This window comes from Lagopus leucura, unplaced genomic scaffold, assembly GCF_019238085.1.
Source record: "Lagopus leucura isolate 7727_CA_CO unplaced genomic scaffold, USGS_WTPT01 Super-Scaffold_100022, whole genome shotgun sequence".
In the NCBI taxonomy this organism is placed as follows: domain Eukaryota; kingdom Metazoa; phylum Chordata; class Aves; order Galliformes; family Phasianidae; genus Lagopus; species Lagopus leucura.
The window spans coordinates 1,716,580-1,739,603 of NW_024962275.1; the positions used below are offsets into that span (position 1 = coordinate 1,716,580).

General features: G+C 50.0%; 1 protein-coding gene across 3 annotated transcripts; it reads left to right on the top strand.

Moving 5' to 3' along the window:
- The first annotated feature begins 69 nt into the window (after positions 1–69).
- On the top strand, positions 70–13,677 carry LHX6 (LIM homeobox 6). Of its 3 annotated transcripts, XM_042878963.1 has the most exons (9): positions 70–618; positions 715–900; positions 977–1,098; positions 5,043–5,263; positions 7,349–7,449; positions 7,526–7,621; positions 8,394–8,568; positions 8,887–8,990; positions 10,123–13,677. In XM_042878963.1, the coding sequence occupies exons 1-9, from the start codon at positions 514–516 to the stop codon at positions 10,141–10,143; spliced, it is 1,131 nt and encodes a 376-aa protein (XP_042734897.1). In that variant the 5' UTR covers positions 70–513; the 3' UTR covers positions 10,144–13,677. The 3 variants fall into 3 exon arrangements, with proteins under 3 accessions (XP_042734897.1, XP_042734899.1, XP_042734898.1); XM_042878965.1 differs by lacking the exon at positions 8,887–8,990; XM_042878964.1 differs by lacking the exons at positions 70–618; positions 715–900; positions 977–1,098 and adding an exon at positions 1,316–1,420.
- The last annotated feature ends 9,347 nt before the right edge of the window (positions 13,678–23,024 follow it).

Sequence of the window (23,024 nt, forward strand, 5' to 3'; positions counted from 1 at the left end):
CGGGGCCGGGCGCGGGGCCGCGGGGCGGTGCGGGGCGGTGCGGGCCGGGCCGGGCCGGGGGTCGCTTGCCGCCTCCCGCGCCGAAGGGGAGGATTTCGCATCCCGGCGCTTTCTGGGGCGTTTCGCGCTCGGCGGAGGGAGAGGGGGAAGAATTTCGATTTTTAATTACTACCATTAAAAAAATCAAATTTGCAATTCTTTGGGTGGCCTGATGGATTCCCTGATTGACAGCCGGAATTGACACTCTGGGTACCTCTTATCTCGGGCATTTACGGCAATTTCTAATTGCAGGTAGTTTGTGGGTTTTTTTCAGCGCTTTGGCTCGCATGGGAACCGAGCGATTACTTCAAGAGGCCCGGGTTAAGTGCAGGCAGGGAGAGAATTCAATCCACATTCAAATTGCTTCATTAAAGAGACGCAGCTTTTGTTGCAAAGGATTTAAATGGCCACTAGAAAGTTCTTATTTATTGTTTTGAGGCGGTTTATATAGGGTGCCCCGCGCTCGCCCGGCGCATGGAACCGCAGCCGCCCTCTCCCGCTCTCTCCCGCAAGGTGATGCCGCCGGAGCCGCTGCCCAAAGCGACCGCCCGCTGCCTCGACCCGCACGGCCGCGCCATGGTAAGCGGTGCGGGATGCGGGGTCGGGACGCGGCGGGGATCGCGTCGGGAGCGTTGGGGCCGCGGCTGACGGATACCCGCGGGGCTGTGCCCGCAGTCGCAGCCCGACGGGGAGCCGCTGCCCGCAGCGCTGGAGAAGGAGGACGCCCGCTCGGCGCCCAGCACCCCCTCCACGCCGTCCGTCTGCTCCCCGCCGTCCTCATCCTCCTCCTCCACGCCGTCGGCCGGCAAGAACGTGTGCTCCAGCTGCGGGCTGGAGATCCTCGACCGGTACCTGCTGAAGGTGAGCGCGGGGCGGCGGGGGCGGCGGGGCGGCTGCGGGTGGCCCCGGGTCTCAGCCTCTGTCCGCTCCGCCGCAGGTGAACAACCTCATCTGGCACGTCCGCTGCCTCGAGTGCTCCGTGTGCCGGACCTCGCTGCGGCAGCAGCACAGCTGCTACATCAAGAACAAGGAGATCTTCTGCAAGATGGACTACTTCAGGTAGGAGCCGGGCCGGGGGGGTGCGCGGCGTCCCTGGCCGGTCCCTGCGGGAAACGGCTGCGAAGCTGCCGGGCCGCAAAGCTGCTGCTCGAGGCGGCGCGGGGCTGCGGGAGGAACGGAGCCGGGGGCGGCCGCGGCCCCGCCCGGGGATCCTTCCCCGCCTCCCGCTGCGGTGCGGAACCGCGGTGCGGGGCATTGTCCTGGACGGTACGGCCCGGCTTTTAGAAGCGTCCCCGGCCGTCTGCGGGGCCGAATGGTTTCTAAAACCGTTTTTATGCCGGCTAGCACCAAAAAAAGCCGAAGTGTCGTTGGTGTCAGAAAGGTACAGAACCGAAACAATTCCCGGCCTCGCGGAGCCCTCGGGCGGGTGTGCGGCGGGGCCGGGGGCTGCCGGGCAGGGACGCACCGCGGGGTTCGGAGCCGCGGCCCCGCGGTCGGCGTTCCGCAGTCGGGCCGCAGCCCGGTGATCGCCTCTGGGTGATAACCTCCCACCGCGCGTTCTTCCAGAAACTGCGGCGCGAGGGGTGGAGGAATCCCCAACTCTTCGCTGGGGCTCCGTTCACCCCACAGCCCTCAGCGCCGGCGCTTCCCGTCCCGGCGCGGTGCGGGAATGCCGGGAGGGTGGGAGAGCCGCGGGCAGGAGATGCTCAGCCCTGCGGGGCTGCGCTGCGGGACGGAGCGGGTGGCGGCTGTGCTGCGAGGGAGCGCGCTGCTGAATTCCGCAATGTTTTGTTTTTTTTAACTATTATTTGTTTTTGCTATTATTGTTGTTATTATTGTTTGTATTATTTACGGTGAGGCTGTCCCGTGCTCGTCCGTCCCGGTGCCGCCGTCGTGTGCGCACCGCCGGCTCGGGAGTCCGCTGGAATCCCCCCCGCACCCACGGACGTTTGGGGAACTGTGAGGTGCCGCTTCGCTGCTTCGGAGCGCTTTCAGCGTTTCCATTAATTAATAATCGTTTTGATTTCATTAATATTTTGAAAGGATGGAAGTTTTCAAAGACGGCTTTAAAGCAGCGAACCGAATCTCGAAATTGGCTATGGGCAAATGCGGGGAACGAGACCTGCCCCCAAAGAACCGTCTGTGCCGGGAAACGGCGGTGCGCAGCGCGGGGCCGGAGCGGAGCGCGGAGGTGGGCACGGCGGGCCGGTGCCGCTGGGGGGGAGCTCCGCACCCGCGCCCCGCCTTTGGCTGTAGCACAAAATGATTTCGTTTTTGTGTGTGTGTGTGTGCGGGAAACGATGCGGCGCGGGGCCGGGCGGAGCGGAGCCGATCCGATCCGTGCTGCCGCCGCCGTCGGTTCCCGGTGCTGGCGGGTCGGGCCGGGCTCCAGGAGCGCCGCGATCAGGAGCCGCAATGCGGGGGTCGCGGGTCGCGGCCGCCGGCGGTCGGGCTGCAGCCTCGGACGAACCCCACCCGGGTTCCTCTTCGAGACGGCGCCGATCTTCTCAGAACTGCCCTGCAGATCCCCAGACAGCAGGGACGCAGCGCTTGGCAAAGCACAAATTTGACTGTTTAGACTTGTTATGATTATTATTATTTTATTTTTCTTTTGTTCTTCTTTCTATCTTTCTATCTTTCTTTGTATTGCTGCGTATGAAATGTGTTTTTTAACAGCGGAGCAGACAGCCCCGCTGCCAGTTCCCGGGGTGGATGCAGCCATGCGGGGATCGCTGCCCGGTGCCAATGCCGAGGGACAGCGCGGGGCCACCCGCGGGCGCTGCCCCGTGCCCCCTCCTGCTCCCGGCCCTTCCCTGCACGTGTGAAGCTGTGTAAGTGCTGGCTCTGCGGCAGCTCCACGGCCTCGTGCATTTTTGAGCAAGCGTTGCTGCTTCCTGTGTCTTGTCAAATAATTGCATTTGGCATCCAGGGCTCCAGCGCTTTGAGGAGAACCAAATTAAAACTGGAGCTCGTGGAGCTCCGTTGGAGGAACACAGTGTTCCCAGGCGATGCGAGGGCTGCTTGTGGCCAAACTCCCACGGCTGCAGAGAGCCGGGTCCTGGTGTGCTCCTGGTGTGACCCTGGGATGCCGCACTGTGCTAGGCTGCCCGGGGCACAGACAGCGTGCGTGGACAGCAGCCCTGGCGTGCATCCCTGTGGGTTGGAACAGCAAGGGCCCGCAGGTGGGCTGGTGGCAGTGTGACCTCTGCCACCCCTCTCCTCTGTGCTGCAGGGTGGTGCTCCAGCCTGGGCACAGCTGTGGCTCGGCATGGAGATGGGCTTGCTTTGGTCTTCTGCATCGCTCTGTGTGATCTCTGGGAGCTGCTGCTGCTGGAGCTGCATTAGGGTCTTCTTATGGAGCTCACCAGGAGGGGATGGGGATTCTGGGGCTGTGGATGGCCCTGCCCTCACCTTGACCTCGTATGCAGGAGTGGGTGCCAGGGCTGGGAACTGTGGCACCGGGTGCCTTCCTGTGCCCCAGATACTGCAACCCTCCCTGAGGTGGTGGAATGGGGTGATTCCTCCTTGGAAATGCCTGATGCTGCTTTCTGTCTCCTGTCATGGAGAGCTGGCAGTGCCTGCTCACCCAGCCCCAAACTCTGCGAGGGGCCAGGGCTGGTGGCGATGCCTGGGCTGTGAATTCAAGCTTTGCCAGCAGGGATACCAGTTGGGCTGCATCCTGCTGCAGCGTGGCTCCGTCCTCGGCCCCGTCCTTGTCCCCTCACTGCCAGGCGGGCAGCAGGAGCCCCACAGACCACCCCTGTGCCCTGCAGCTGCTGATTGCGCGGGGCTCACGGGGCTCTCACTGCCCAGCATCAGGAGCAGCTCGGTGCATTGCAGGGTCTCATTTCTGAGCCATCCTCTCCAGTAGCAGCGCGGGCCGTGCCTGTCCCAGCACACTGCATTGCCCGCTCGGAGCAGGGAGTGATGGAAGTGGGGAGAGGCGACTACCACATGTCGTTAGTTCCTCTGAGCCTGCCCCCTTGACTGAGAGCGTTCTGCAAATACGACTGTTTATACAGCGCATTGTTCAAAGTAATTCGACTTACAGGAACGATTTCTACTTCTAAATAAAAAATTAATACAGTTCTTTTGTTTGTGCGTTTATATAAGTGAGCTGGCACAAAGTCAGTTTACAATGTTCCCATCTGAAGTAAATTAGCGAAGTCTCTTAGCTAAGTCTCTGTATAATTTCAGCTCAGAATTGTCCTCTTTAAGCAGCTTTTTTTTTGTTGGTCCAGGTTTTGGGGTTGATTTTTTTTTTTTTTTAATTTTTTTTTTTTTTGGTCAGCGATGGTCAGGCTGAAAAATTTAAACCTTTCTCTTCCTCAGCGGCTGAGATCAGGGCTGTGTCAGGGCCAGCATCAGCTCTGCGGTGCTGGAAGAGATGCTCACCTCCCCCCACTGCTCGCTGCTTGGTGTGTTTATTTATTTTAACAGTAATAAAACTCGAACTGAGCACCCACCCGTGTTAGCAGAAGCTGAGGCTGGCTGTGCCCAGGCAGCTGCCAGCAGCGCGGTGCTGAGATGCTGAGGCAAAGCCGCTGGTGTGCGGGGATGGGGCGGCATCGGTACCTCCTCATTCCGCCACAATACTTCCCAGCATAAATAAACCCGAGCACAATCATCATCTTCTCACTGCGAGGAGACCTCCTTGTAGGAGGAAAGAGCAGATGCATACGTTTGTATGTGTTAGGAGAAAACACATGTTTTGATTTATTGCAGTAGGGGAAAAATGGCTCTAACAGAATTTCCATCTGAGTGTCACACCGCCTGTTATCAAAATAAAAAGCCCGTGAACTTGGAGGCTGATTCACTGCACTGCGTGACCTCAGCGCTTGCTCACACAGCTCGGCCCTCGGCTGCACCCTGTGCTGGAGATCCCTGCCTGGGAGCAGCTCTGGGGCGTTCTCACTGCCACCCTTTCTCCATGTGGGCTCAGGGGGCTCAGGGGGGTTCAAGCTCTGCTGCCCACCCTCACACTGTGTCTTCTCCTCCTGCAGCCGTTTTGGTACCAAGTGCGCCCGCTGCGGCCGGCAGATCTACGCCAGTGATTGGGTGCGGCGGGCGCGCGGCAATGCCTACCACCTGGCCTGCTTCGCCTGCTTCTCCTGCAAGAGGCAGCTCTCCACGGGTGAGGAGTTCGGCTTGGTGGAGGAGAAGGTGCTGTGCCGGATCCACTATGACACCATGATAGAGAACCTCAAGCGAGCAGCAGAAAATGGTACGTGGCCACAACACCGCCCTTGGCCCAGGTACTGCGCGGGGATATCGCCGCCCATGGCGAGGGGCCAGGGCTGTTTCCATGCATGGAGAGCGGGATGGTGCCTGCAGAGCAGCTGCTCCTGTGCTGGCCATGCAAGGGTCCCAAGGCAAAGCCGTGTGCTGAGGGCAGTGCTGAGCACAGCCCCGGCCCTGCTTCCACCGCACCGCTGTGCCTCACTGCCACATGTGGTGGGTCAGAAAGCCGTGGGGATTTGGAGGCTGCGAGTCATAAATCTAGAAGGTGGGAAACCTGGCGGGTGTACAAACCCTTCCCATCATTTTCCACTGGCCCTGCCCGCCCAGGGATGCGCTGCAAGTGGCTTTCACATTCCAAACTGCATCCCACTGCTGCCGGTGCCATGAGGTCATGCAGTGTCATGGCTGCAGGGCAGTGGCTGAGTGGTGCTCAGAACAAAGTGGCTCTGGAGGGTTTGTGAGGCCATGCCATATCATGTTATCACTGGGCTGGGCCAGAGTGGAACCTGCCCCACATTCTCAGGCTGTGGCTGGCTGTGTGGCAACAGGAGCAGGGCTGCAGAGGGCCTGCCTGCCTCTCTGGTGCTTGGCTGGATTGGAGGGACACTGCCCACAGAGATACTGTGCAGCTGCAGAAATGCTGAGGGAAGTGCCCAGGGACCCTCTGCACTGGGAGTGCAGCTCCTGCCTGTGTGCCACTCAGTAGAGCTTCACGGGTGTGGGGAGGCCAATGCCACGTCCCAGCCTGTGCAGCATGTGGAAGTGATTAACAACCTGACATGAAAATAATCAGTGTTTCTGTTTACAGCATTTGGGTAAGAGGATGGAAACAGTGTGCCCTGTTGGGCTGGGAGGCTCCAATGGCTGGCTGGTTTGAAGGGCATAGGGCATGGAAGGAGGGGCCATGGGTCTGGGAGGAGTGTGGGGCTGCGGGGCTGCAGCTGTGGTCATGGCTGGGCCTGTCTGTGAGATCCTTCAGTGCCCTGGCCCTGCCCAAGGGCTGGGATTTGTGTTGCAGTAGGGGCTGTGGTAGTGTAAGGACAGGGGCTGAGTGTCCCCAGGCAGGTGCCCACCTCCCCATGCCCTTTGGCTGGAGGAGGGGATGGGAAGGCTCTGGGGAGCTGCACTGCTGCAGAGTTAAAGGGCCACGCGTTTTTCCCTCTCCAGTAATTACCCAGCAATTTCTTCTGCACATGAGGTTTTACACACAAGAAAAATAAACAGATGTTGCTGAAGTCAGAGTCCCATTCATCATCCTAAAAGAACAAGTCAAACTATATGAGAAAGTCCTTCAACTCCAGCCAAGACAATCACAACCCTGTCCAGCTTGCAGAGCAAACACCGTGGTGTGCAGGCGCATCCTGGGAGCGGGGCGAGCGCCAGCCCCATGCATGCACCCTCCCTCATCCATCACTCCTCTGGGCAGTGCATGGGCTTCACTGCAGACCCCAGTATGGGGTGGGGGCCCTGGTCCTGGCCCTGGCCTTGGCCTCTCCCCCAGTGGCTCCATGGTTGCATGAGCACAGTCAGGCTTGCCTCAGCACATCTCTCTGCAGAAAGGCTGCTGCCCTGGGCCGTGGTACCATGCAGAGTGGTGCCGCAGGGAAGGGGCTGCTTCTGCTGTTGCTGCCTCAGGGCCCAGGAGGAGGTCAGGGAGGTTTGGGGCCAGGGAAAAGAGCAAGGAGCCTGTTGAAATGACACAGGTGATGGAGGCAACGGGGATGTAATGTGGTGTGGGTCCTGGTGTGCCCAGCAGCAGGCAGGGCTCCTCTGGGCTGCTTGCTGGGGCATGCGGCCAAGTGGTGACCACGAGACTGGGCTGGCTCAATTGACCTCAGAATCCATCTTCCCACTTCCCTTTCCCCATCCATAATTCTCCACATCTTCCACAACATTGCTGCTACTCAACTTTAAACCCATCAGGGTCAGCATTGCCCTTGGCGATGGAGAACTCAGTGGCCCCATGCAGCTCCAGACCAGCACTGCTACGCACACTGAGGGACGCTTGAGGCACATGGCTGTTGTTCAGCTCCTTGCACTGAACTCAAACTGGGCTTCTCTTTCGCAGGCAATGGGATCACACTGGAGGGGGCCGTGCCCTCAGAGCAGGACAGCCAGCCAAAGCCAGCCAAAAGGGCCCGCACCTCCTTCACCGCTGAGCAGCTGCAGGTAGCGGGGCTGGGCTGGGGGCGGGAAGGGCTGCGGTGTCAGCTGCAAGCTGACTCCTCTCCTTGCCACCCGCCAGGTCATGCAGGCACAGTTTGCTCAGGACAACAACCCCGATGCACAAACTCTTCAGAAACTCGCAGACATGACGGGGCTGAGTCGGAGAGTCATTCAGGTGAGGGATGGCCGTGGGCGAGCATGCAGGATGTAGTGCATGGGATGCAGGCATGGGATACAGGTGGATGCGGCGTGTGGGATGCAGGGTATGGGATGCAGGTGTGGGATACGGGGTGTGGGATGAAGGCAAAGTGTGGGCATCATCCAGCGTTCTTCTACCAAAGACATGTTTAACTTTCTAACGTGCAAAGACCTGGCTCAGGCCTCCGTTCTTGAGACTCTTCATTCAGCACGGGATCAAGTAGCCCACGTGCAGGGCGATTCTTTATGGGCTGTTTTTTGAAGGTGCTTTGAGCAGGAAGCGATTTGTCAAACGCTTGTGGCTGTTTCCTTGCTGTGGCCGTTGCGTGGCCTCAGGGCACTGCTCCGTGCTGTGACTCGTGGAAGGATTTCGCTCCCAATTTTCCTAAAGAAATTAAAGCTTAAGAAAGAAAACACCACACTGGCATGGAAAAACCTCCACTCATGTTTTAGTTCTAGGGCGTAACCCCAAACCATTACTTTAATTAACAGCAGTGAGACACAGTCGTGGCTGCCGGTGGGACGGAGCAGGGCTGTCTCCTGCAGCACCAGCATTTCTCAGCTGCAGTGAAATGCTGTGGGACCAGCGGACGCTGTCGTGGTGTTTGTGTGGGCATTTCCACACACGGTTCCTTTTGTGACTGCAGAGGTGGCTGTTGTGGGTCTGTGTGTGAGGCGATGGCTCCCCGTGTGTGAGTGCAGCTCAGCCCGCTGCCCTCCTCCCTCAGTGTCCTCTGCTTTCGTTGCAGGTTTGGTTCCAGAACTGCCGAGCCCGCCATAAAAAACACACTCCCCAGCACACGGTGCCGCCCTCGGGGCCCCCCCCGCCCCGCATCCCCTCCTCCCTCGCTGAGGACATCCACTATTCGCCCTTCAGCAGCCCGGAGAGGGCCCGCATGGTGACACTGCATGGATACATTGAGAGTGAGTGCAGGGCCCGGGGGGGGGCACAGCTCAGCCCCACAGAGCTCCTTCCTTGGTGTTACCGCTGCTGGCCTTTCTGTGTTTTCCACGGCGAGCAGCCCGCTCGCAGGCTGCCTGTTTCACCGCCAGGCCATGATGGAGCGCCTGTGAGCGGTGTTATGGCAGAAGGGCGAGCGGGATGGAGCGCCTGGGCTCTGTGAGCCCACAGAGCTTCTCCTCACCCTCACCAAGCCTGGCGGTGTCCCCTCAGAGCCCCCTGACCAGGCCGCGCTGTGGGGCTGGCTGTGGGCATGGGGCTGAGGCCTTTCTCCTCCACAGGTCAGGTACAGTGTGGACAAGTGCACTGTAGACTTCCCTACACGGCTCCTCCAGTGCACCTCAAAGCAGACATGGAAGGACCGCTATCGAATAGGGGCGAGAAGGTAATGCTGGTCCTTGCTGCCGGTTTGGGGCCAACCTCCTCCTGTAGCAGCAGCTTTTGTGTCCTATCAGTGCCACCGCTGGCTCTTGTGAGCAGCACTGTGTGATCTGGCAGCCGCCGGCTCTTGGCTGTGTTTCCTTCATTTTGGTGGCCTTAGAATGACTGTCGGTAAATGGCACCACTGTGTTCTGCACTGAATGCCCCACAATGTCGTGGTGTGCTGAGATGCCCTGGGGTCTCGCGACCTCCTGCCTGAGCTCCTCTGTGCCCGGTTCTCCCTTCCCCCAGTGCTGCTGGCTCTCTGTCTGCACAGCTTTCCATGAGTTAACAGGAAAGGTTCATTTCTTGGGAATTCCAGAATTGCTCAAAAAATAACAACTGGCTGTTACTGTATCATGAATTGGAATGTTATTTCACAACGTCTCGCTAAGAAACATGCATTGATATTTTGCTGTTGAGCCCCTCAGCATCTGTCCATTCTAACATAGTGCTCATCTGGGGGCAAGGCTTCTGAACTGTTGCATATGTACTTGGGATCTCAATTTAAGTGGTTTCATTTTGAGGAAATGCTGAGCCTTTGGCATCATTTTAGTTTTCATCTTTTAGAAGTTCTCAGCATCTCTTTCTGTTTAGTGCAGCAACCAGAGATTATTGAGCTCTGTTTTGACAAGCAGAGGCAGGGGCACAGCAAGGTTACTGCTTGGTCAGAGTGCTATCATTTTATCATGACTTTATCACCACAGAAACTGCGGAGTTTTCAGAAATGTTATGTAGTTCTGATGCTGTCATTCAAAGAGACTCCGCAGCAGCAGCTAGCTCCTGTGACTTAAATGCTATTGCTTGCTTGCAGATGTTGCAGGACTGGGTTCTCAGGACATAGAGCTGCCTTCCAAATTCCTTTTCTAAACAATTCCTTCCATGGTGAATTCCAGAAACCTGTGTTCCCTCCAGGCTCTGTTCTAGGAGCAGGACTGGGGACAAAAATGGCTCAGAAGAGCTTGTCCCTCAGTGAAGGTGGCTGCCCTGCTTCAGCTGGGTGCGTGCTGCCTGGCTGCTCCCTGAGATCCCATTTCTGCCGTGAGGGCCGCTTGTCTCTGGAAGCAGCTAACGCTTGGTTCCTGTTTCTCCCCCAGGTCATCCTCTTTCAGTACTGACTCCGCAAGCTCTTCCTCGCCTGCCCATGGCACTCCCAGCACCACTGCCCCTCAGTCGCTGAAACGCAGTGTCCAGCCCAAGGCAACTGTTCTCAGTCATGCAGGAGAAACTCAGATTCGGCATTCTCGGTTATTCCCATTGACCAGCATCTAACATCCACTCTTATTTCTCCAGCAACACTCTGTGTATGTGTGTGTCAAGTGCAGAGTTGCATTTTTCACTTGTTTCTTGTGGACTTGTAGAATGACAGTGAGTCTCTCCAAGACAATGCCAGACACAGCCCAAATGAGTGACTGCTGTGCTTACAAACCTTGCTCCCAAGCCGTGGGCACATGAACACATCAGTACACGCTGAGTCACGGGGGGTTGGATGATCACCCACGAATATAAAGAAAGGAGGAATTTACACAGTTTGGCCTGATTCTCTTTTTGCACCAGTGAAGCACTGTTGGTTCCTGGACATCCCTCCTCATTTACACTTGCATGTGTGAGACTTGAAATGGGCTCTGGCTCAGCAACTCAGAGCACACGGAGGACTCCTGAGCCAAAGTCACAGGTAGCTGTGACTCCACTAAGTGGAAAACACGATGCCAGCTGGAAATAGGCAGTTTTTCTTCCTTCTCAAAGTGCTTTAGAATCACATGCCCTTTGATCACTCTGTAAGGTAAGTAAATCTTAGTGTTCCCCCCATTTTATAGGAGGGGATATGGAGATGTCCTGAACTGAAAGGAGTGGTAGGGTTGGTCGGTGGCAGAGCCAGGCTTGGCACTCTGAAGGTTTTAATTGCTGACTTATTCTCAGAGCACCGACTGTCTCTCCTCTCACAGCCATTTGCCAAATCTTTTTATTATTATTATTCTCGTTCCTTATTAACAAGCTACTTTATTTCCTTTAAGTCATGTTGGATGATGAATGGGTGATTTGGGAATGTACCTACACCAAACTCTTAGATGCTCCATACACTGGGACTGAGAAATCCTTAAGGGAAGCTCACCAGTAGATGTGTAGAAGTGACTTGCTCTGGCGTGGACCCCACGAGAGGGGCCCAGCTCTGGGCTCAGTGAGTGGGAAGAGCAGGGAGGGACCGGGGAGCAGCCAGGAAAGTTCTGCCAGCAGTGAGGCCGGCAGGCAGCGAGGCAGTGCGTGTTCCTCCATCTGGCAGCACCTGCTCACCCCTATCCCTTACCAGAGCAAGGCAGATGCTCCTGCCAGGTCCCTGGATGAGGCACAGTCCTGACCGGTTGTGCACAGAGGAGCAGGCGTGTGGGGCTCACCCTTGGGGCAGTCTCATGGCAACAACAAAGGAAGTACTCGGCCGTCTGGCCGCAGATCAGGAAAAAAGCTCTGAAATGATACTTCATTGATGGTAATAACAAAAAGTAAACAGCTAGCATTTGCCAGCCCTTCTCAGCTTGCACTGAGCCAAGAGCCAGGGTTGCTAACAAAGCCCCTCTCCCTGGGAGCACATGGGTCTGTCTTGCTGCTTACCTTCAGGAGGCAGCATTTCCGAGAATGTGAAAGCCTGCAATGAGCCACAGTCAGTGCGTAACATGACTGAGCTGTGCCTGAGGAGCAGAAGACAGGAATCTATCAGTTATGTAACTTGTTTTTAATTCAAGCCGTAGATACTCGTGTTTTTCTCTCTGGAGATCAATTTCCAGCATCAGCCCTGCATGGTGAGCTGGTGGCACCGGCTCACACTGCGTCTGCTGGGTGGGCACCAAGTTCTCTTGGTTGGAGAAATAGCTGAACACCAGCACACGTTGATATCCTGAAAGAAATACATACACACACCTCTGTGTGTATGTGTGTGTGTGTATGTAAAAGAGAGACTGCTGTAATATTTGGACAGCTAGGCCAGTGTTCTAATTGCAGCCAGCAGCTAGCAGCTCTATTCTCAGTCTGAAATAACATTTGGAAGGAGAGAGGAAATTAGGTCCGCAAAGTGCTACTGTCACCATCTGACATGTGAATATCCGCTCCCAGTGTGTGCCCAAACACACCCTGTGCGTGGCCTGGCAGGAGGCACTGCTCCCCAGCATCTCCTTGGGCAGGAGCAGCCCCAAGGTGCTGCGTTTGTGTCCCTTCTCCCTGCCTGTAGCGGTGAGCACAGGCCCAGCACACCTCCATGGGCTGTGAGCAGAGCTCTTTGCTTCCTGCATGTCGCTGTGTGTGCACAGCTCGGCCGGGAGAGCTGCTGGTTCGGGGGTCACCAGGGCCCCACTCCTCCTCAATTTGAGCTTGCACATTCAAGTGATTGTTAGGCTGTGGAATTGGAGCTGTTAGCAGATGGGTAGCTAACAGGTCCAAGCTGAGGCTGAAGGAGAGACCTCAGGCTGTGAGGTGACCTGACGGCCCGCAGCGCTTGAGATTCCCACAACGGTTTTTTGAGGGAGAAAGCGGTCTCTTGTATTTATCTTCTGTCTCAGCAGTGCCACGAAAGAGAGGCTGTTAAACACATATCTGCAAACTATCAGCTGAGTTGCTGATGACAAACCACTTGAGAATCACACTGTACGTCCGAGTTGTGAGATGGACGCCGCTGTTGGGAGTGGCTGTAATGCATGGGCTGGGGAGGGCAGGCGCAGCGGGGAGCATCGCTGTGCAGCACGGGCTGAGGGCAGCTTCCCACAGGTAGCCACGAGCAGCTTTGCTAATTCAGAAATCAGGCTCTGTTTATATCAAGCCCAAACTGTTTGCAAAAACTGGAAGCAATTCAGCTTGTGCAGTTTTAGAGCTAATTATGTGTATGGAAAATACTCAACTGTACCAAGAATGTAAGAAATCCTCTAATTTATTCAATACATTGTTTCACGATCTATTTCACGCTGACTGTTGCCACTGAACCAAACCTTATCTCAGGTCATTTGCATTCATCTCCTGTCTGTAGATTAAAAGCAAAAAATAAAGTAAAATCATTCCCATTTTCTTAGTTTATTCAGTAATTGCCAAATGGGTTCTGGTGCAGCAACGTAGACTCCACGTAATAAACTTCTGCAGTTGCTATTTCCAAAAACTTTTGCAGACAAAAATGCAGTGAAGGCAGGCAGCAAGAGGCTTTTCACTTGAGTTGAATAAGGTAACTGAATACGGTGAGGGTCTGAAATAGGAATGGTTTACGGGATGATTACCAATTCTTTTTTATTTTGGCTCATGCTGGTTAACCCCCACGCCCAGCTAAAGGTGCTTACACAACTCACTGGTTGGACGGGGAGCAGGATTCAATCCTGCCCTGCTATCAGTGATACATCTGTAGGATGCCAACTATAGAAACATTGGTTTTGTTTCGTCAGCCAATCATTTTGTTGTAGCATGTTGCAATTATGCATGTCTTGGCTACAATGGTTAAAAAATTCTCTGAACGAGTGGACAGTCAAGACTAATTTATTTTAAAAATTAAAACTAAATTGTAAGCACTTTTTTGTAAAACCAATGTCTGTTTTGTTACATACTTTTAATGTTGTGCTTTGTAAATGTCTTATTTGTGTAATAAATAAAGTTAATGCAAGTAGAAGTGCTGGCACTTACATCCAGAAAATGATGTAATTCCATTTTATTTTATTTTTTAAATACTTTCTGGCTTACTAATCAAGCAGCAACCCACCCAGTTCTCCTCTTTTATTATTTTGTTAAATTCCGGCTTCAGGAGAGTTCAACAAATGTTTGTAGTAAATGGATATAATTTCCTAGTTAGCAAACCAGTCATTAAAGAATACCTCTGGTGTACATTATTACAATGATCAATCAATATCAAAGTACTGAGCAAAAAGAGAGGAAAGGAATTCACCAGGACAGCTAACTAAAATCTGGGAAAATAATGTTGATTAAGATGGATTTGAATGACTTCAACACTGAATCTGAGGCACTCTTTTTAACAGATTGTTTTCAGGCTTAATGACGTGTGTATGTGCTGCACACACACCTCTCAGGAATATTGCTGTGAGAGCAGTCTGCTCTCTTTCATGGCTTTTTTTCTCAGCATGACTGATTAAGTGATTATTTCCATTTTTGTTTATGCTGATGGAGATGACAAAAAGATTATATTCCTGTAGGGACAGGGTGATGTAAGACGCAGTGACAAATCAGACGTATTGGCAATCACATCACCTGCTTTGCAATGTTACTGTCTAGCAAAACCAGCTTTCATGGGCCAGGTTTCTGCCCCGGTGCTCCGTCCTCAGCTTTGCGGCAGGTCCTGGTGATCCACTCGTGCTCCTCCTCATCTGAAAGGAACAGAAAGAGATCACCGCATGTCACCATTTCACACCCGCTCTTTGAATTATTGGGGTCCTGCTCAAACAATTTTTCCCTTGAGAACAAACCCCGCTCCGAGCCACTGGCATCTCTCAGAACATATTTTTGTTTCTAGAAAAGGTCGTGTGCTGTTGTGTTGGAATTTGTCAGTGCGGGAGATTTGGGCTCTGCGGGAATGATTCTCATTACTCAGCTGTTTGATAAGGTTAACTTGGGTGGAGGTGAGATTTACACATACGTATGTGTATAAACACATATCGATTTTTTATGGCCACATGCAGGATTTACATTGAAAGGATCAGAAATGAAGACACGCATTTTTTTGAATACCAGGTCTGTGTTGCTTGTCAGTTTATGGAAAGTGAAGGCACAGAAAAATCAACAGTCAAAGCCTGAGTTCTTCTCCACTTGTTCTGATGGGGCTGCTTTTGAAATGTATGTTGTGATTGGTGTCACTAAGCTGATACAGTACTGAGATATGTTAGACCATCTTGTGTTCCTTGTTAGGATTCATGTCTGCCACATTCTCAGAGCACAATAGTGTGGAAAGACAATGTAGGAAAGAACAGCTGTCCTGCAGAGGTTGAATAGAAATGTTGTGTATGATTATGAACAAGTCTCTTGGCAAACATAAGCTGTGGTGTCTTAATTCCAGGGACTTCAACAGTCCTGTCTTCAAAAACTGTTCTACAGCATTTCCTCGTGTTTGTTTAGGGGAAAACAGATCTGTGCAGTAGATCAGGAAGCCTTGGAAAAAGGAAAATAGAATAACTGTATTTATTTTTAGAGCTGCTGCTTGCATTTACCGCTGTCTTAACAAATTCTCATGGTGATGTGTGTGATGTGTGCTTTTCACCTCAGTGTTAAGGATTTATAGCAGCCTTTATTACCTAAAAAATACAGAGATGGTTCCTAGCAGAGGCTGTGGTGCTGGGGCTGAGAACATCTCTTGGTGTAGCACAGGATCCCACCTCCTCCACATTTAAGAGCCCTGCTGGGCGAGGGCAGAACAGATCAAGGATGAAGCCTCTTCCTTGGAAGGAGTCAAATTCTCATGGAAATCTTTGACTTGTACCTTTGGGTTAAAGTGATGTAGTAGCATTTGAAATGTAAAAGGAGTGAGCTGTGCTAATCTAAGAAGTGAACAGAAGAGTGTGTGACAAATTAGGTTTGTGTACAAGAGTCTTCAATCATGTACTTAAATCTTACTCATTGTTCCAGTGGGTTTTGAATGGTCAGCTTTGCTCCTTTCCTTTTTGTTCCCCTTCCCCTTTCCCCTTTTCCCTTTTCCCCTTTCCTTTCCATGCTGCCCCCCTTCCTTTTCTCCTTTCTGTTCATGTGAGCTGAGTGCAGGTTTCACTTCTCACAAGATGCTGCTCCCAGGGAGCTCTGCTGGCATCCTGATCAAAGCAGGCTGAACTAAAGCATGTGCCAAAGCATTGGTCCCTTGTCTGAAGGGCAGCACTTCCCTGACGACCCTGCTCAGAAAGGCCTGTGGATCTTGGGATGTTTCCCAAGCAGTTTCCCTGCACTCTGCTCCTTGCACAGCAGCTGCTCTCTGACGAAGGGCTGCTGATGCTGACTGACCCTATTAATGGCATATTTCTTGTTCAGACGTAAATCAGGAGAAAATAAATCCTGGAAAAATATGCTAAAAGGAAAATTAAAAAGATGAGCGCTGAACATCACTCGCAGACCACACAATCCTGACACGGGCAGAGCTTCCATAGATGGCTGCAGCAGGAATGCAAATGTGGTCCTTCAGCTTTCTTAAAAACAACATCAAAGCCGTAATCAACTGCTGGCTTTTGTTCTATGCACTAGGTGTTCTGGCTCTGTAATGAGGCGATCACGTGAGCCCAGGCTATGACAGACATTGTCCAGTGCGGGTAGCTGTGGTTTTAGCTGAGATCTCCCTGACTAAAAAAAATACTTTGTCTGAGCTTGTGGTAATGGCACAGAAATGAAACTTTGTCTATTTCTGTCATGGTGAAGGAATAAACAAACCTTAAACATGCTACACATCACTGCTATCTAGCTCATATTTGGGTAATGATGTAAGTGGTTCACTTGAGTACTAGAAATAATCAGCCCACCTTCCTAGTGAGAAATCTGTTGTGGTCACGTAACAGCATCGAGGCTACAGGCGCTGAGAAAGGCAGATGCTACACCTGGCTTTGTGTTTCCAGCACAGCCTTGGTTTGCCTAGCTTCCTTCAGCACTGTTTTCGTTGCACAGGCAAACTGTGCTGTGCCTTCAGCCTCCCCAGCCTCGCAGTGTTTATGCTGTGATCAGATCCCACGCAATATTAAAATAATCAGCTGCAAAAACTGAATGGGCTATATGGATGTCAACTTTATGTATGAAAATGAATAATAGGTGTAAGGATTAAATATTAAAAAAATATATTCTAAAGCAAATCCTAGCACTGCCATCCAACCCGAGAGTGCTGTACAACTCGGGGTAGGTAAGGGAAAGGAAAGCACCGATCCAGCACAGCTAGAACCACAAAAGCAGACATCAGAATGGCTCTGGGGCCAGCTATGGGAGAAGTGGCAGAGAAATATTAGAATGTAAAGAGTTAAGCTATGGTAAAACATACTTTTGCTACACTAAAGAAGACTGGTTGATAATTACTGTAGTTTTAGGGCTATTTGAATCAGTGCAGCTGCAACCTCTTCAGTAGTAACCCCTGAAACAAGACAAACTGGGTTTATTGTACTGAACAAGTCTTAAAGCTCCTCCCTGATTGTTAGTAATTGGCAGCAATGGACTTAACAGCCTCTTGACTACCCTTTTTACACTCTACCTGACTGTGCAGCTAACAATTTAAATCACAGATGCCGATCCTTCTTTGTGGCAGCTGCTTGTTAACTACACGTTCCTCTTTTTCTGTCACTGGCTGCTTCCATAACCCTGCAACACCAGGGTTAGATTGGAGAATCACATTTCATCAATATTTAAAATGGAATTAAACCTTGAAGTTTGATTAATGCTAGCAGATAGTGAGTTGTAATTACTATTTTGCAAATTACAATTGTTTGAATATGTTAATATGATTGTCTAAGCACATCTTCACCTTCAGAAGTAATTTTCCCTCTAAAAAAGATTTGAAAAAAATACAAACTCTTTAATCAGTGGTAAATTATCAGCCTGTGCACAATTAGGAGGTATGGGGTTCTTCGTGTTGTGTTTTGAATTTTGTGTCAGCGTATTTATCTTCAGAAGCTTATCCTTTTTTTTGTTGCTTTGTAAGATTGTCCTCAGTAGAATATACATTCAGGGAACACACTTTGCTGAAACAGGACTGATGGTTAAATTTGAAGGTAAAGAAGAAAGACTTGGCTGAAAAGGTTACAGCTATCCCTTCTATCTGTGCTCAGGTGGTAAACATCAACAAGTTATTTACTCTGAAGTTAGTGAAATATAACGACCCTTATCACAGCATTGAATTGAAATCTTGAAGCAGAGAAAGATAAAGTTGGATGTTAATGGATGAACTGCTAGAATACATGTAACTATTGACTGAGTATCACAAATTATTTCCGTATGTCTCAATCAAAAACAAGATCAGTTTTCTACAACCCACAACACAGATTTTGAATACTGTAGACCAGATCCTCAGCCAGCCCAACCTGAGGTTGCTCCTTTTTAATTTAAGTAATTAATTCAAGCTGTTTTCATTAAGCAGACTCAAAGCATATGGAGCCAATCCTGGTAGCCACCTGCATGACTAATCCCCAAAGCAGTGTCTGTTCCCCACTGGAGTACTGACTGGGGTGTAAGGCACAGGGATCTGCTGTGATCGAGGTGCCTGTGCATCAGTTGTGATGGAGCATTTTGATATAACTAAGACCCAGCTGAGCGTTTTGGCCCTACTTTGCTCTGTAAGTAGCACCTCTTGTGTTAGTCCTTCTTAACAATTGTTGCTTTGCAGGTCTCTTCCTTGTTTTGACTGAATTTAGGGAAAGGTCCATGTGACAGTAAACTGTCAAAAATGCTGGAAGGTATGTTCCATGGTGAGCTCAGTCAGTGAACGTGTCTGAACCATCTGCCTACTTTTCCACGTTCAGTCTGAAAGTAGTGTAGCAGGGGCCAGAGTGACTTCCCCAACTGCACGCTCTGTGTGTCTCTCAGAAGTGTGATTAGAAAAAGCTGAAAAGCTGGGGCTTGCTTCAGGGTGTTTCTGAGAGATGACTTGAAATTACACTGTAATTTAGGTGTATTTAACCTTCCTAGTTAAATGTATATTGCAAGGTTTAGAATGACTTGATTCTAGCTATTGCTTTTCTGTGTTGCTTATGGAAACTTCAGCTATGAGAGATGTCTTGAGGCTCTGTAAGCCACAGTGTGTGACTGCCAGCAAACAGCAGTGTCATCTTGTAGGCTTCGGGATTTGCTCTCTAACTTGTGCTTTCTCAGGAAACCACCTGGATGTACGTAGAACGATGCACCACACTGAAATTGGAACTTGGTGGCTAATAGAGGGAAACAGCTACACTGTCCATCCCAAAAAGCCTTTCACAGCTTTGGTCTGACTCTGTGTTAGGTCTTCATGCTGCACTGTGCAGCTGCACATGGCTCAGGTGTCTTAAAGGCTCTGTCTACACCGAAGGCTTGATGTGTGCCAAAATTCAGATCCTTGGTTCCCACCTCTGCATGATGGAGAGCTGGGAACAGGCATGAGCACACATCATCCCTTTGCTGCCATAAGAGCCAGGAGGGAGCAGCTGTGCCCCAAATTGTCCCTCCATTAGGGGCTCACATGCCTGCGGCTGTGAGACACAGCCAGGTGTCTGAGCAGCTTCCCATGAGCAGGGTTTATCAGAGCACATGTTTACAATAGGCCATCCTTGAACTAGAGCTGAGCTTCCTCTCTGTTTGTAGAGGGCCAAGCACACACACACACCGTTGTAAACAACAGTATCGGTTAATTCTTTCGCATGCCTGACTCCTCCCGTCACCCGCAGTGCAGTTTATCATGTTCTTCCACTGCACAATCACAGCCGTATGTGATAGCATCTCAGCCGTGGATTCAGCCTGGCACACCCCTTTCATTTCCACTGCCCCTGTGGTCCCCAGCTCTGCTTTCCTTACTGTGCCTGACCTCACCAACATCAAGGCTGGCAAGAAAACGAAAACATGTTTTCAATTAACTTTTGCTTCCACCCACAAATTCTCACCCTTCCACTTACATTTAATTACTGTAATTCCAAAATGGCCCAAAAATGAACTTTCCATCTCTTGTAAAACTTGTTTGCACGTGAGCGGTATGGCTGAATGTGAGTGCCTATAGGACTTGTGAATGACCTGCCCAGCGGGTTCACAATGGATGGCTAGCGCACAAACAAAGCTGTTTTTCTTGGCATGCCACTGTTTAGAACCCAAACTTTCATGGTTTCCAAAATGATAAGTATTTTAAGACCAGCAAACCACAAGGAATGGTATATCTGCAAAAGCTACAGCTACTGAAATTGCTGTAGTAACTTGTGCCATGATGCCACTGTTAGTATTACATTGCTGGTTGTAGCATGAACCAATATGGTTTACGTCTAATCTATGTATGTTTCATACTAAAGCACTTAAGCCAAATTTAATATAAAAATATATTCTTGGTTAAATGGATGAGTGGTCTCCAAGCACATCCATCACCTGAACAGACTTTGATACAGAGCAAGACATAATAAATATGCATTCTGCATCAGCATTCAAACGATCTCTGACTCCTAACGTTTAGGTCCCTGAACAGCTGACTTGTTGAGCACTGAGCGTTACTTAGGTCTGCGTCCCTCACATCAGGACAAAAGCTACTTGTGTACAAATAGCAATAGGTAGACAAGAGACTTGGACATCCACGTTAAAGAGCTGCAGCAAAATTTCTAACCTGCCTCTCAGCATAATATTTTTCAAGACTTTTGGTATCACAGAATTGAGAATGTGCCAGGACAGTATGTACTAGGGAATGGAGGATTTATACCAGTGTGAGCAGCAAAACCGCCCTGGGACCAGCTGCAAGGGAAAAAGGTATACAGGAGATGGAGACAAGACCAAAGGGTGAATTTGTATGGACTTGTGTGCAGTGTTGTGGGTAAAGAAAGCAAGCTGAGTTCTGTGGCAGAGAAACAAAATACTTTTGTAAAGGTATTTTGGAGGAATTTGAATAAAAGAGGCCAGAAAGAGGAGTCAGCAGTAGTCAGGGGAGAATGCAGAAAGGATGTGAGCTTTGGTTGTTGCAAGAAAGGCAAAAGGCTTCTCATATTCATATGCTCTATGGCTGTAAATTGAGAGTAGCATAGGCTCTCTATTTTACAGACTCCTTTTTTCAGAAATAAGTTTGTGAGCCAAAGCAAAGGAAAAAGATGAATGGATTGCAATAATTGCCATTTAACATAAAAATACATAAAATTTACAATTCAGTTAACTTATCAAATGTTAAAAAAAAAAAAAATCAGCAAATAATGGACATCATTTGTTTTGTTCAGAGCTCAGAGGTAGAGACCAAATTCTGTAAATTAATTTCTGCAAAAGCTGTTTTTTTGTGTGCTTTTTTCTTTTTTTTTTTCTTCAAACAGGTCTGGATCCTATTCGTTGTAGAATATACTGATTACCAACTATTTTTAAGAGCTTTACACAAACATTATTTCTTTTGTTGTGTGAAATGCAGAATCAGCCATCTGGCAAATGCCCCAGAGCTAAAATCTTTTACATGACATATAATTCAAAATGATTAAATATACAACAGAAAATAGCTATAGCATTGCACTTAAAATAGCATGAACTTTTACTGCCGATCAAAACTGATTTCTTTAGCTTAACAAGTATCCAAAGAACAATTATTTGAAGAGCTTTTAAGAGTTTCAATATGTAGGAACCAAACCTCATCTAAATTCAGTGTCTTAAGTCAAATAAAAAAGAAACAAATGTACAAAAGATTAAATGGTCCTGTGTTGTAAGTAGACATTTAAATCGATGGGAAGCTAAATTCATGTGAACAAAAATACCGTATCCCTTGTGTGTGTGTTGCTGGGGCTTTCCTCTCCTTAGCAATAGGGGCATCTGCCAAAACAGCTCCTACATTCTTAGGCAATGATTGGGGACTAGCCTGGAATCAGAGCGCTCATCCACTGCCTCCATCGTCAGAGTGGTGATCTCAAAGAAGAACAGCGAAGAAGCATCAATGTGTGCTCCCCAACTCCAGCCTTTCTTTAACTTCTATTTTTTTCCTTTTTTCCCTGCACTGCACTCAACTCCAAGTTACGCTTGCTGTCTTTCTCCAGAAATACTCCAGGCCTGAAAAACTGCCAGGTCCTCACCCTGCGCCCAGTTCTCCAGTAGTTTATGAGAAAGGCACACAGACGTGCGCGTGCTCTTTGGGGTGCATGAGGGTAGGTACAGAAATATTGCCCTGTGCAATTACTGATGGTTATGGCTGTTCCACATTCTTCACACAAGTCAAAGTCTCCATTTCTCAGGCAGCACCTGGCGCAGGTCGCATCAGATTTCAGTCAAAGAAGCCTAAATGTAGCAGATTTATCTCGTGGACTTTCACACTTGGATAAGCCTGATATGGGTGAAAACATCTCTGCTGACTATCGAAAAAATTGCTTTTAAATCCTTTCAGGCCTCCATCCCACATTAATGGTGGGAGGTAACTCTAAGTCCATGATTACTAAGGCTTAGAATTACAAGGTGTTCTCAATCTTGCCTGTGGAGTTGGGTCAGCCTCAAAACCAAGGAAAACTGGATGGTCTAAAACCAGCCTTGTTAAAACTAGAATGAAATAATATTCTCGAGTCTTGATCTTTTCAGCTTTTAATGATTCCTCAAGCAGCAGGTCTTTTCCTGTTGCTTTCTACAAGATATTCAGGCTTCTAGAAATCCTAGGCTGATTGCTGGCTGGCTTGGGACTGCAGCAGCACCAAAACCTTTTCTCTTAGTGGGCACTTGCCTTGGCTTTTTGGGCCTAATCCTGCTCTTAGTAACATGCATGTTAGTTCAGTGACCTGACTGAGTTATAGAATAAAGGCAGGCTTTGTGTCTTCCTATTCTTGGTCTCATACAAAGAGATGCACGTGTTTCAGGTAATACTGACTGCAGTGCAGAAAGCTGCCACCCTACGCACTGCACTCGTACTAATTTAACCTGAAAATGGAACGCAGAAGTAGAAGCACAAATTTTCTCATATTGCAAAGAGCAAAAGTGTGTTTCATACTATTTAACACAGCATCAGGAGAAACAGGGCAATTTTCATCAGAAGTATCTTTGCTTTTCATCAGAAGAGAGGTGACCCAGGCGATCTCCTATCGTGCTTCCCTCCGGAGAACAAGATTTCTATTTCTGACTATTTTCTCTTTGAAAATGATGGGCCTCTCCAATATTCAGGGCTCCTAAAACTTGAATCATTTCTCTTCTTTTACCAACCTGCTTTGCATTGAACATAACATCATATATTTCCTACTTCCCCCTGAAAAATTGGGAAATCCTCCTGTCTTTCTGTTGACTAAACCCTCTTACAGAGGTGCCAGGAGACCAATTTCTGGGAGAAAAAAAAGAATACTCTGACTGAAACAGGAGTCCTGTCCCAGTGCCTATTCAAAACAAACAGTGTATCTCCTTACAAACCAGT

Coding starts and splice junctions, on each gene's coding strand:
- LHX6 (XM_042878963.1), top strand. CDS start 514: ATGGAACCGCAGCCGCCCTCTCCCGCTCTCTCCCGCAAGGTGATGCCG. Junction 7,450..7,525: donor TCACCGCTGAGCAGCTGCAG/GTAGCGGGGCTG, acceptor GCCACCCGCCAG/GTCATGCAGGCACAGTTTGC. Junction 7,622..8,393: donor TGAGTCGGAGAGTCATTCAG/GTGAGGGATGGC, acceptor CTTTCGTTGCAG/GTTTGGTTCCAGAACTGCCG.